At 43.9% G+C, this 14,412-nt stretch overlaps 1 protein-coding gene across 2 annotated transcripts in view; it reads left to right on the top strand.

The window, feature by feature from the left end:
* The first annotated feature begins 1,568 nt into the window (after positions 1–1,568).
* RNF38 (ring finger protein 38) overlaps positions 1,569–14,412 on the top strand; it is a 111,338-nt gene continuing 98,494 nt past the window's right edge. Inside the window, exon 1 of one of the 2 annotated variants that reach the window (XM_069001263.1) lies at positions 1,569–2,094. In XM_069001263.1, the coding sequence (XP_068857364.1) occupies positions 1,569–2,094 (526 nt within the window). The remainder of the gene's footprint in view (positions 2,095–14,412) is intronic. The other variant, XM_069001264.1, reaches the window with a different exon arrangement.

Genomic DNA, 14,412 nt, shown 5'->3' with positions numbered 1-14,412 from the left:
GTGCAGACACCTTGGAAAGGTGAAGTGGAAGATACTTCAGACCCTCATGTTCCATAGAATCAGGAGATAGGAGCTGTTCAAGTTGTTTCCTGTTTCAGGGCTGGAGAACGAACACTCCATGACGCTTAAGCAAAAAAATCAAGAAAGGTTTTGAATGACCTTAAAAAAATTGTTGGGACACAAGAATCATATCAATAGTCTGCTACAAACCCCAGAGTTGTTAATCCTCTGGGGAGTCACGGTCACCTGCTCCCACACTGGATGAAAACCTCGACCAAATGACATGGAGTGAGGGAAAAGACTGGCACAGTGGGGCAATGCTGGCAAACGCAGGATTTGCAGAAACATTTCCAGGTCACAGCACTGCACAGAAGGCAGCACTGCTGTGATATGCAAAATGAAATTAATTCTCTGTCGGCCCATTTAGATCTCAGAGAATTACTGCTGTACAGCTGAGGACAGCAAGTACACCCCTCTAAGTAGTAAACTTCGCTGTGAATTTTCTTGGTTAATGCATGTGTTTTTTTCCCCACTGTTCTACTCTTCCGGAGAACCAAACCCGCTGGGCTCACTGTACATGCAGCTGTATCTCCGCATCGCAGGGACACACGGACGCATGCACACAGGCATTTCCCTCACTTCCAGAGAAACTCTTAGTTGCGTTCCTGGTGTCTTCTCATGTAAACGCATTTTCTAGAATGTTGTTCATTTGACAACGAAGGAATAAACCGGCGTCACCGTGACATCTTAAGGACATCCCCGTCCTTAACCTATCCCTTCACCGACATCCTTGACTTTGCTGCATACACCGGCAGGCGCGGTGTGTCCCTGTGAGGGACCAGTACCCACCGCCCCCCGCTGACGCCTGGATGGGGCGGTCCCCGCTCCCTACATGTGCCTGTGGGGGCCGGCTCGCCCGTCGATCGCGACCTTTGCCCCCTGCCCGCCGGCTGTCGCCCCCGTCCCCGCAGCGCCGTGCCGCCTCGGTGGGCGCGGAACCGGACAGCGAGGGCGAACGGCCCGCGGCGGTGCCCGTGCCCGCGGAGACGGAACGCGGGACAGGGCGAGGATGGTTCCGGGCTCTGGGCGCAGGGGTTGCTCGGGGAGGGCCGCGGCCCGCCGGGGGCCCCGGAACGGACCCCGCTCCCTCTGTCCCGAGGAGGCACCGCCGCAGTGCGGGGCGGCCGCGCCTGTGCGCGCCCCGCGGGTCGTCACGCCCTGCGGCAGCGCTGCTGCGAGCGGCGAGAGGCCTTGGGGAGGCGCCGGGCTGCCGGCGGGCCGCTGGGGCTGGAGGCAGGGAGGGAAGGAGGGAGGCAGGGAGGGAGGAAGCAGGCGGGGAGACTTCCTCCTCCTCCTCAGCGGCAGCAGTAAGCAGCTTCTCCGCTGGAGCGGCCGGCACGGCTGGGCACCGTCTCCCCCCGCCCGGCGGTGAGCTGTGCCCCGGCCGGACTCTCTCCACGCCGGCCAAGCCACCCACGCGTCCCCGCTGGCGCTGACCGCTCCGCCGTGCCCGCGGTGGGGCTGCTCCCGGGGCGGCGGCTGCCGCCGGCCGGCCAGAGCGGGAAGCGATGCCAGTGGCCGCCCGCTCGGCAGCCCCCGGGGCGCAGCCCGACGCCGGGTTCCTTGCCCCTGCCCGCCGGCGAGACCGCGGCGCCGCTCCGCGCGGCGAGGAGAGCGGCGGCGAGCGGCACCTCCGTCAGGCCGGCGAGGCGGGCCGGCGCGGCAGATGGGTGGCTTCTTCCGCCGCCCCCTTCCTGCCTGCCTTCTCCTCCTCCCCTCCGCCGCCCCCCGCCTCCTCCGTTGCCTCCTCCCCCGCTGCTGGGGCCGCCGTCGCCGCCTCCACCTCCCCCTCGGCTGCTTCCCTTCTCCCGGCACTCCCCCGGACCCGCGCCCGTGTCCGCTCCCGCTCCGGCTTCCCGGGACTCGCCATGAGCGGCGGTTCCGGTCGCTTACCGCCGCCCGCCGCCCTCTGCCCGCCGCCGCCCCTCCACGGGCCGAGCTTGCCGGAGGCGGGAGCGCGAAGCCAGGGCCGGGGCAGCCCCGCCGGGCACGGCGCACCCCGCGGCGTCCCGGGCGCCAGAGCCCCGCCACCAGGTGAGCGGGAGAGGGGCCCCGGGGGACGGGGACTGGGTCCGGGCGTCCCACCCCCGGCTGGCAGCGCAGCCGGCCCGCAGGGCCGCGGACTTGCCCTCCGCAGCGCCCGGGGTCCGTCCCCGGGTGGGGGCCACAGGCGGGGCGGGACGGGACGGGATGGGATGGAGGGCAAACTCCCGCTGTTCTGAGCACGGCGTGGCGAATCGCGGCTGCGACTGGCGGCAGGCCATGTGTCGCCTGGCCGGCAGCGAAGTGCTCGGCGCCGCCTTTGCGCCGGTGGCCGGCGCGGCGATGGCTCTTTCCCCGACGGTCGGTCGGGATGCGGCGGTGCGAAGCGCGGGCGGCCCGCAGTGCTGGCGCTCGGGCGGGCGCCTCCGGCTGCGCGCTGCTGCCGCCAGCGCTCCCCAGCCCCGCGCCCCTGCCCGCCAGCGCAGCCGCAGGGGTTGCGCCGTGCGGGGCATCGTGCGCGCTCGCCCTCTCTTCTGCGCCTCATCACACTTTGATGTGCCCTGGCCAGCGCTGGGGCCTCGCCGGCTCTGCCGCCCTCCCTCCTCTGCGCAGCGGCCGCCGGCCTGCTGCAGCCTGCCGGCTGTGCCCCGCTCCTGGAAGGATTTTTGTGTGTATGTGTGAGAGAGAGAGAGGGGGCGATGTGTCCGTGTCCGTGTCCGTGCCCGGAGCCAGGCTCCGCCCCTCGCAGCAGGCTGCCGGTAACTGCGGGAATTCACGGAGCACAGTGACCGGTCATATCAAGTTCCTGCGTGGAGCTCCAAAATGCTATTTGCAAGTCAGGTTCTTGCCCTGTGAGACCCTTCTTGAGTGTCTTCGGGCCTCTCATCGTCAGTCCTATAGACGTGTTCTTGGATTTCCTCTTAGAAAGCGCCCCACAGGAGGGTCTCTCTGAGGAGCTGGTTTTGCACATGTGGTTCATTCATCCTGAAGCTTCGATGTTTTCAGGACTATGGTCCCAACATATGGGTTGGTGTGCTTGTTTATAGTCAAACACAAGAGCCGCTTCCAAGGCTGTGCTGGAGTTTCCCACATGCTTATATTTAAACGCGTGTCTGTGTGGTTTTGGGATCAGGGCCTTAGATGTTTTCCTAAGCTGTTCTTTGTGAATGGCAACCAGAATGAAGTTGTTTATGCATATATGAAGTTACTAATTAGGAAGTGGTATGGGAGAAGGTCAGAAAACAAGACATCGTTCTTTGGGCCTGGAGGGTGAAGAAACAGGGTGTCTAATTAAGTCTTTTCTTAGAATGTATTTTTAGTGGTGCTTATGTCTTGGGCACTTAGTTGGGTGATGTACCAGAGTCTATGGTATGGGTGTTTATACTGATAGAAATCTTGCTCTGAAATGAAGTAGGTTTTATAGACAAGCTCCTCTTGAAATTCGTGATTGACAACATAGTAAAGGATTACAATGCAGACAGTTGAGGGAGAACTTGAATTTTTACCTTTGCATTGTGTTATATAGTTCAAAAGCAGCTTTTTCGGTGTCCTGAGACCACACAGTGCACGGGGCAGATTAGTCTCTCCCAGGCCTTCCAAATAAAATATATTGAAGAAAAAAATTTTTCCAGTATAGGTTATTTGGAAAAGGAGGTTTTACCCGATGAAGATCTATTTCAAATTTTTGTTTTAAAATTGCGTGGACATTCCTGGTGTAGATGATAACCTTATCTTAAAGCCTGATCTCAAAACCTCTCCTAATCTTCTTAAGCTCTTAGCAATCCTATAAACAAATTGACCTAGTATGCTACTGTTGGGAGATAAAAGCTTTTGTATTTTCCATTATTTGGAAAGTCATGGTGAAGAAAGAACTATAATTTTTATCATTTAATGAATTCTTCACAGGCCTAGTGTACAAAGACCTTAGTGTTAGATTAGGGAATGGTGGACTTTTTATCCTTCAGAAAGAGCCTTTTTTGAGTTTGTGCTGAAGTTTTGGTATTCACTAGCACTAGTTTAAAAGCCCTTAAAAGTCCTGCGTTTAATGGTAATTGCAATAGCCAGAACAATTTTGCTCAAAAGAGCTCTTGCAGGCACCCAGATTGAAAGGTTAAGTTTTACAGTATACTTAGGTCACAGTAGCAGGTGAATGTTTGTGGCCAGTCATCATTCAAAAATACATGAAGCATTTTCAAATAGTATGATATGTGAATATTCTTCTAATTTTGAAATAGTGTCATAATTTTCAGACAAATCCAGGAGATTTCTAGATTGGGCATGAGAAGTGTTTGTTTGTTTGTTTGCTTCCTTTTCTCCAAAGGGAAAGTCTTTTCATGAAGGTCTACCTTTTTCAGTCAAATATTTGTCACCAGGGGAAAGAATTATGCACTAAACTCAGGCATCAGGGCCAAACTTGGATTGTTTTGCTGAGCATCCTCTTAGTCGTACTCTTGATCATAGTATATTAACTTTCAATAAAAACCTGTATTGTGATCTAATCTTAAAACATCGAGGGGTAATGAAATTGCTATAGTTTACATGCAAGGTTAAGAGAATGTTTTCTATGTCTTTTCTCCCAGCAGAAAAATGATGGTTGGGTCTCTTCTGCTGTTGTTTCTTTTGTGTTTTTTTCCAGTATGTGTCAATAGAATAGAAAGTCTCCATTCGTAACTGTCAAATGTGAAAGGATATTGGACTAGAAATGCTGCTGATTCTTTGCTTCATTCAGAAAATTGATCCTGATCTTAAAAGGCATTTCACTGTCCATAAAGTTTTTTTGCCTCTCCTGGGATACCTACATCTCCTTGGTGAAAAAGAGTAATTCACCTAGAGGAGGACTTGTCAGCTAGGAAAAGGTTGTCTGTAGTGGAAATTTTTAGTGTTTTTGTATTTTGTTTTGGTTTGGGTTTTTTTGTTTATTTGTTTTTAAGGTCTGTATTGATGTTCTCAGGTTTTGCAACATCTGGAAAGGAAAGATGGCTTTTGAAAGTTTTTTGCTCTATTTAAGATGAAGTGTTATGTCCATAACTGGCAAAACCAGCTTTGCTCTTAAACATCTTTTTTACTTATATCAGCTCTTTGGATGTCACCTGATGAACTTTGATAAGTTTACTTAATATTGCTTTTTCTCCTTCTGTTGCTAAGTCTTTAGTTAGTTTAGTTGTTTTTTAAGGTGCACACGAGGTTAAGTCCTATATTAAGAGGGGTAATGGAAGGTGCTTATTTTGGCAGATAGCTACGCATTTGCTAAGTCTTTCAGTTTGGAGAAGCTGAAACTTCTGCCAAAAGGATTAGTGCCAGTTTTCAAACATAGTTGATTGTAGAACGTGGGAAGTTGGACTTCTTGTAAAGATTGTATGAATCAGTTAAGTGGAGTAGAAATCTGAATTAATATACAGCTTAATGCTGTATATGCTGAGCAGCTGTAATAGAATTGTGTGTTCATATTGACACATAAACTTCTGTGCTTTTAGTAGTTGTGCATAGTTATACCATCTCTGTGTGGTATTTGTGGTTTTATTCTTGAACTGGAGAGCAGTTAATGTGGCTTTACAGTGAGAGTCATATTTAATTCTGGCATACTTGGAGATAGATGCTAGTTTTTTTATTTATGACATGGTGATGCCTTCACGGCTTTATAACCATATAAAATAAAGTGAGATGGAAAGATAGCTTCTTGGTAGGAACAAGTGAAGTGTGTTCAATATGTGGAGACTTTTCAAGAGCAACAATTGATTTTGATAGATTAAAGAGAAAATAAACAAACAAAAAAAGCCCTACCGAAACCAGAAACTATCATTGGAGCATCTCCATCTTAATTTGGTCAAAGGGTGATGTAAAGAAATGGCTTGATGGTACTTCTTGGTTAGAATTACCACAATATTGTAAATCTATTACTTTGCATGTTTGAACATGATCTGTTTTGGACACAAGATTGCAATTACCTTTAGCATATCAGAATTATTCATTATAATGTTGGTATGTTAGTTCTGCTACTTTTGAATTATAAAGGAAGATAGTAGGCTTTGTTTTTTACATAAATTAGTTGTACTTTGAATAGACTGTAGTAATTGCAGAATTAATGTTAACAGACATATGATAAATGTTTGTTTCAAGAAGTTGGTTATAAGATATATGAGTTGCATATTTATAGGATTAATTTGGGAAATAAATGCAAATGTACTTCCTTAACAATTATTTTCAGATAATGCGCATTCATTTTTAGCCATGCTCTGTGAGCATCACTTCTATATTTTTATTTCACTTTTACTTCGTAGTGTTTATAGGAAGTGGAAATTATAATTTTATGGCCTGAAATTGTTCTTTGGAGGTGTGCCTTTAGGTGCCAGCATCAAGGCAGCTCAAGTGGATGCTAGGAAGTGTTGATATACTGCCACCCCCTACCCCCACCATAAGTATTTAAGGATAGTGTGAGACTGAAATAAGTCTATTTTAAATAAAATATATAAAATTAATATACAGTTCTTTTAATTGTAATTCACGAAGTATGAACAACTTGATCCTTTCCTAATCTGCCATATATTAGATGTAAAATATACAAAAGCACAGAAATAAAAAATTCAGAATATTCTCTAAAGTACAAATTTCAGTTTATAATCGCAAGAAGACCATAGATATGTCTTTAATTTGGAAATGCATGCTCTACTTTGCAACATCTGCTTATGAAATAATCAGAATTATCCTTTTGGTCTAAGCCATCATGATAATGAGTTTGAGAAATATGTTTGCCTTGTCACAGAAAGGTTAAAATGGGAAACTGCTTTAAAGAATATTAATAGGCATGATTGAGAACATTGTAAATTCTTGGAAAAGCTGAGTTCAATTAAAAAATAATGGTGGGGTTCAGGTGTTTTTTCTCTGCCTTTTTATATTTAATTTTGTTGCTTATACAGCCTTTTTCTCACCCACAAATTATCTTGGCAAAATGAAATCCACATGCAGACAAAATATTTGACCAATTTTTTTTTCTTTCTTCTTTTTTTCCATGAAAAAGATAGGTTTTAAACCTTTTTCAACCAATAGCTTTGCAACTTTTCTGTTAGGTCTTGCACCTTAGGTATTTTAAATGGTCTTATATGGCATCTGCTTCATATTAGAAGTTCAAATGGAGATGTCATCTAAATGTAAGGGTTGTCAGTGTTAGTGTGATGCAAGATGTGGATGGGTTAACAGGAAGGTAGGGTACCAGAATACGAGAGAGTGTTACAAATTTTGCAGTGTTCTGGTTTTGGGTGGAATAGAGTTAATTTTCTTCCTTGCAGGCACTCTGGGCATCAGTCAGCATGTGGTGAGTGATGGTATTGTGCATCACTTGTTTCTTTTGGGTTTTATTCCTGGGTCACCCCTTTCCCCCCACCCCCTCATCTCCCTTTTCATTATAATTATAATACTACATCATTATTGCTGTTTTGGTTTTACTTTATTTCAATTACTGAGCTGTTCTTATCTCAGTCCACGAGTTTTACCTTTCCTGATTCTCGCTCACATCCCAGTGGCAAAGGGGGAGAGTGATGGAGCGCTGCTGCTGGTGCTTAGTCAGGGTTAAACCGTGGCACACCGGGAGCTCCCTTTACATGAATATTTTAATACGATAGTACTGTTTTCCCCCACCTTTGTTTTACTTGGTTTTGTTTATTTTATGTTATGGCTTTTTTAATGCCTTTTTTTTAACACCTTCTGGTTGCATTCTTCTATGCTTGTTCTAAACCATTTTTTTATTGTTTGTGTATGTGAAGTACAGTAAATGCTTGGTGAAATTCCTTGCATAAAGAAAAGACAGTCCATTCTTGATGGGAAAAAAACTGTTGTTCTTGTGCTTTGATGACTTAAAATAAAGCTTCCTTCAGGAAGTTGCTTGATGTGTAATGTCGGGCAAAGAATGAGTACTTCACTTAAGGAAAGATGCAGGAAGTTTTTAAACAGTAAGTCATAGGTATTTTCACAACTATTTTAAGCAAGTATGATATAGAGTGTTTTCTGAGCTTCTGAAATGCACACACATGCTCCAAATGTTCATTCTTAAAACAATTTTCCTTAGATTTTCTCAGTGAAGAGCCTGGCATCGCAGCTCTACGCTCCTGAGTTGCTGTTCCCATTATCCCTGGCACTGTGTTTAGGTTGGGTCTCTACATCATGTGTCATGCAAGCCCTTTGCCACCATGATGCATGAAAAAGTAACATCTGTTATCAGTCTCTTGGTGGGAAGGTGTGTCAAGATGTTTCTCTAATGTCTTTTGTAATGACTGGGGTTCTGCATCCACACAAATAATCTGTGTTGCTTGCTGCATTGTCTGGCAGCTGGTGTGGTTTTCTTGAACATGGGCTGTCATAATAACCAGCCTTCAATGCAACAGTGTAGTATTTCAAAGCTCACATCTCTAAGCATTTGGACTTGGTCACCAGCTTCTAGGACAATCCCAAATTGGAAATTAAAATATTAAAGGAAACGTAGCCTAGCATTTAAATTACAAAAACCAAACCAAGCCTAAAAACCACCAAATAACCAAAAACCCACAAAATTCCAGCAGAATAAACCCCTGAAAAACTTACATAAGTCTTTAACTGAATTTCTGTTCTTCTGTGTAAGGAACACAACTGTAGCACAAGGGTGTGCAGCCAATATCAATTAAGAACATTGCTTAAACTGTTAGAGGTGTTTACGATTGTTTCTGATACCCTTTATGAATGGTGGAATTGCACTTCTTCCTGTAATACTACCGATCTCTGCTTCCAAAAAATGTGATTTGTGCTTGTGCACATTTTTCTGGAAGGAGGGTATGAGGAAGATTGTTACGTTATAAATTCTCTGCCAGCCTGTGGAGGAGTAAAGTATGAATTCTGTGAATCTTATTAAAATACTTTGTAATCTGCGTGCCTGGAAAATTCCCTGTTAGGAAGACTACCCTTAAATAGTTTATTTGTTTGCATGACTTCTAGTTGTGTAAGAGTCTGAGCAATGGCTATTAAACCACAAAGTATGGCTAGAAACATTAGCTGTGTATATGGAACAGTTCAGTCTGTCAGAGAATACTTGGAACAGCTCCTGTGCCGTATGATTGAACCTGCACCACGGAACAGCAACATACAGTTTGAAAACATTTTCTGCCTGTTTTTACAGCACAGCTGAAAGTTATCACCTCTTTATCTTTTGCTGCTTGGTTCCAGAGTGAAAATATTAGAGATTTATGTTTACTCTCTGCTTGGGTTCTTGCTCTGTGAAGTTTTGTTTTTTAGGCACATGGATACTTCCACTTTCATTAAGAGCCTGTGCAGATGTTTGAGGGATTTGAATTGTGATGGATTTTTTTCCCTCCCTGCCTACAAGTCGACATTTTGAAGTGATTTTTTGTATTTCCATTAAAAATGTGTTTATCTGTGTTTTTTTGGTGTGTGCAGGCTTTCTGTATAGATCTTTTCCATGGCATCACTTTTTTCCTTTTTATAAGTTGAAATGGCCCAAAGCCAAGCAGAGTAAGCAGTAGTTTTTGGAAAGAATTATCATGCAGATTTAGTAGTAGGATATTGAGCCTTTTGGCACAGAAACCCTGTAAGTCTGTGATCATTGTGGTTTGTGTGTGTTTTTGAGCAAGTTTACATAAAGTGTTTATGATATTATCTGAAAATTGCTTTTGCAGATTATTTTGGAGGTTGGGTACAGGTTAGACTTCTGAGTTGTTTCAGAAATGCGTTTTTGATTTTTGGAGGCTTGGGAGTGAAGGCTTTTAGCCACCAGTGTGACAAGTGTCTTCAAACTTAAGAAATATGTGATTATCCTTGTAAAGATCAATGAACTGGAGTACATATGGCAGGGACATATTTCAAGAAAGTGAGACTCAAGATGTATTTGATGTTGTTCTTCATAGGCGCCTGTGGAGTTGGACTGAAAAAGTGGATGAGATAGAAAAATACTATTTTATTTATCAAAACTTAATTTAATTTTTAAGACACTGTCAATGTCTTGTGCCCTTAGGGTATTGATTCTGCTTTTATGCAATGAGATACAAAAAAAAATATTACTAATGAAGAATTTGGACACTGAGGAAAAATAACTTAAAGAGTTTGTTGCATTTTGGCAGCTTTTTATTTGATAAGGCATTCTGAATGTGAAGGGGAAGAGCTATGAAAGTGGTAAATATGGTAAAAATTATAAATAGTGACTAGGATTGTGTCACCTTTCAAACCTGGAAAAAACCCTTTTATGGAACAACATATCTCTCCGGTGGGATAGTGATCCTCAGCTCTCTCACAGATTACATTATATGGTGAGGACCAGTCAGTATGTTGGAGCGCCCATGTGCTATTCAGAGGGACTTTGACAGCCTGGAGAGTTGGCAACCCTGTGGCATTCAGCAAAGGCCGAGTCTTGCACGGGGACAGAACAGCTCTGTGCCACGAGCGGGTGGAAGGGGTGGGTAGGAGCTCTGCGGAAAAGGCGGGTACTGACCTAGTGGAGTGAGCTCGCTCGAGGGCAGCAAGCTTATGGAATGGCTGCATCATGGCACCGTTGAGGAGAGAGGTAGATTGGACAGCCTGGTTGAAGAGATGGCCCAGGGGAGATCCTGACTGAGAGATCCCAATGGCGTCTATCCTCCTCTTACGGCAAATGAAGAAAAGATAGAGCAGACTTTTGCTTGCTGGTAGGGCAAGAGACTGGGAAGAGGGCTCAAGCTGAAACATTTGAATAGTGAAACACCTGAACATGTGATGTTATTAGGAAGAACCTTTCTTCACTCTGAAGCAGAGAACTGTGGACATTATGGACCTTACAACTTTGGAGAGATTCAGAACTTAGCCAGGCAAGGCACTGCTCTAAACTGGCCTGGTCTGAGCAGGGGATTGAATTATGGGATATCCAGCAGTCTCTTGCAGCCTGAATAACTCTCTATGACTCTGTAGTGAGTGTGTTACTTTTAGCCTGGGGATGCCTGCTTCAGGCATTGTAAATAGAGAAGGAACAGCAATTTGGGACTGGTTTAGTTGCACATGGTCAGAAGTGATGGTGAGAACTCAATTTGCTTCAGCATACAAATGTCACCTCAGTCCTGTGAGACTGCTTTTTTTTTTTAACTCTGATTTTTTCATATGCTTCTTCCCCACACACCCAACAGTACCTTTTGTGATGGGTATTTAATGTATGAATGTTTCTGGGTAAAGCATCAATAGCTCTTTGTATTTAAAGCAGAGCTACATTTCTGCCTCTCAGCCCTTCTTCCTAACTTACTTGCTGGTTTATGAAAAACAGTCTGTTTTTCATCTGACAGACAAAAGTATGCACTTTAATTTTTATTATTTTTCAGTCCTAGAGGTATAGGGCATGTTGGGTCTTGTCTTTGCTGTCATGCTTGGTACACTCTCAGAAAATGCCAGATAAAATAATTGAGAGATGTGTTCAGCAATGGGAGGAGGAGAGGTTTCCAAGCTTGGAAGGTATGTAAAAAATACAAGAATGTATTCACTGATGTATTTTTATCCTTTTTTGTTAGTCTTTACCAAACCAGTGTTTCTGATATGATGACTGTACTAGTGTATAAATTTTCTGTAGTGTTTTTAAGAGAGAATGATCCAAACAAGAATTCAGTCAATAATATAAAATATGAACACAGCAGAAAGTAGGAAAAGAGTGAAAAACTGTGGTATTTGACCTCCTCAGGCTGCCTTTCCACATAAAAGTGAAATTGGTGTTCTTAAGTAAAGCTGTCATACTTGTTAACTTAGTCCTGTTTCTCTGTAAATAGCTTCAAACTTGAGGGAGGCTTTTTAGGTTTTTAAAAAGACTTCTAGTAAATCACTGGTTAAGTAGCAGATAGATTAGTCTGCTCTCTGAAGCAAACAGCTTAAAGGGATCTGATACTGTTCCATTTGACATATTGATCTGTGGACATAGGTAGTTGTTGGGCAGTTAGACAGTATTTTGCTTCCAAACAGCTGCAGGGTATGGTCTGTCTTAGAAGGACATAGGAAATAATGGAGGATCCTGAGGAGTAGGGAAACCAAAGGAATTGCAGGGAATGGGAATTGTAAGGATTTGAAGGCAAACTGGGTTATTGAAGGGAGAAAACATAAAAATACAGAACAAAAGTCCATGAACACAGATTTTCATTATTTCTGATGTTCGTGTAACAACTGATTTCTTTTGAGGATCACTCTTAAAACATCTGTGCCATAAAAGGGAATTTTCAAAGTAAGTGAGTTGTCCATATTCTTATGGACTTGTTTACTGTGAATTAAGTGAAGCATCATCTGTATTTCTTGTTTATGGGCTGCGTGGAGGCTGTGTGGCAGGGTGGTAGTGAAGCCAAACAATGATGCCAGAGTGTTCTGGAGATACTGAGTCTTCAGCTAGGTTGGGGCAAAAGTGGATTTAAAGCATTTTAAAACAAAGGGTTGTGCCATTTGTTTCATTTATTATTCTGTAGTAGCGTTACATTTCTGCATTACAGGAGGTTTTTGTTTCCTGTTAGTTATTTCTTGGATGCTGCATTTTCTGTTTGCGACTGGTGTCATAGAGAGGTATCTGTTTCTAGCATCTTAGCTCTTCTGTACCTTTATGTTTCTCCATTTTCTGCTGGTTTAGCCGTTTGGGTTTTTTTGGTCTCAAGTAGCAAGACAGGTAAAGGAGCAGTCTAATAGTTTGCAATTAGAAGGCAAGACATAGGAGATCATTCTACCACTGTACAATGCTGTGCGAGAGCTCTTTTTTCCAGGCACCATGTCTAGTATATGGCCTTTTATGTCCCTATGGCTTTTCAAAATAGGGTTGATTGTCCAGAAAAGAGATACCTGAATGATTGCCACCTGGACTGGTTATCAAAATTAAAGATTTTACACAATTTGAAGAAGAAATGTTGTCTAAGGTTTGTTGAATCTCTTTAGGAGGATGGTCTAGAATAACCACAAAAGATCTTATGAACTCTCTCGAGAGCAATAGATGAGAATACTTCAAAATTGCTGAAAATTGCATAGTACATTTGTTACGACTGTTGTTAAGTATCTGTACACTGACATGCTTTGATATTTATTATGCAGTACTTTTGGAGTTACTGCTTAGGGATTGTCTGTGCTAGAAAGTTATGCTATGCTATCTTAGTCACTATATCCAAAGGGGCAAGGATGATCTTCTCAGACATAGAAGTGACTTTGAAATGCTCATTCTGGGAGAGTTTGTCCAATTTTGAGAAACAGGGTAACTCATCAGTATGAATATTTCAGTCTGATAACCCCATTGTTCTTGGATTATAGACACAGTGCATCTGGAGAATTGTGGCTTACAAATACACTTGCCTGTTCTCTTATGTAGAGCACCAGCTTATAGATGCTTGAAATTTGAAGTTCCTAGCATCTATGTGTGGTACAGAAAAAAAATTTTCAGCCACACTGGGGCCCATGTGGTGCCTTTTTGGAGTGTGTGTGTCAGCTGCCTCTTCCTTGCAGTCAGTCCATGTGGTGAAATTCAGAGGTGGTTTCCTATAAAACATTTGTATTTTAAGCTTTTACCTTGCTTTGCCTAACTCTTGCTGTCTTGGGTTTGCTGCTCCTTGTGTTTAAAAATTTTATGCTCCCCTCAGCTCATTTGAGGAGTCGTGCTGGAACCTCCTGGATTGTTCTCATGGCTTCCCAGGCTTTTTCCTTGCTTTTGCTACCTCCCAGGCCAATTAAGCTTGTCCTTTTCAAGGCTATTGCTGAAGGAACAAATTTCAAAGTGTAGTAAAAATCCTTTGCTGGTCTGAATTGCGCCTCTTGCAGATTATTATGTTCAGCATTCTTGTGACCACTGAAGCTTTTTATGTTATCACTGGAGCAGCGACATCAAAATTGGGAGCAAAGTCTTAGGAGAGGGGAAACCAGGTCGTGTGTTCTCCAGGGCTGTCCAGAGTGCTCAATGGAAGATACAGCTAGCAGGCTGAGGGTGAAGAATCATGTCCTGGGAGACACATTTCTGGGATGTGAAAGTGATTCTCAGCACCAGTAAACAAAATGCTGTCTTGCTTCAACTTCTTGGATTCCTTGTGAGGATTTTGTATGAACTGCAAAACTGGGCTCAGAACTTTCTTTTTACAGTGTTACCAAGAAAGACTTTTGCACATGAAGCAACCTGTTATTGTTATGAATGTACTACTTATGAAAGAAGGGGAAGTGGACTTTGGTTATTGTATATATTAAAAAGAAATGTGGCAGTCTGATCTCTGGTTAAGTCTGAACTTGTGGAGTTTTGCTCTGGCTATAGCATATTTTGTTTTGGAAAAACTTGGGTAGTGAGAGCTTGATTTCTAAATTTACTCACCCAAGCACTGCAGATGTTCCTTTCCAGAAAGTATTGTGAAACAGAGCAGATGGAGGCAGGTTTTGAGG

Source organism: Aphelocoma coerulescens (assembly GCF_041296385.1).
Source record: "Aphelocoma coerulescens isolate FSJ_1873_10779 chromosome Z unlocalized genomic scaffold, UR_Acoe_1.0 ChrZ, whole genome shotgun sequence".
Classification (NCBI taxonomy): Eukaryota; Metazoa; Chordata; class Aves; order Passeriformes; family Corvidae; genus Aphelocoma; species Aphelocoma coerulescens.
Note: the sequence above shows the minus strand (reverse complement) of the source record. Positions and strands in the feature narration are given on the sequence as shown.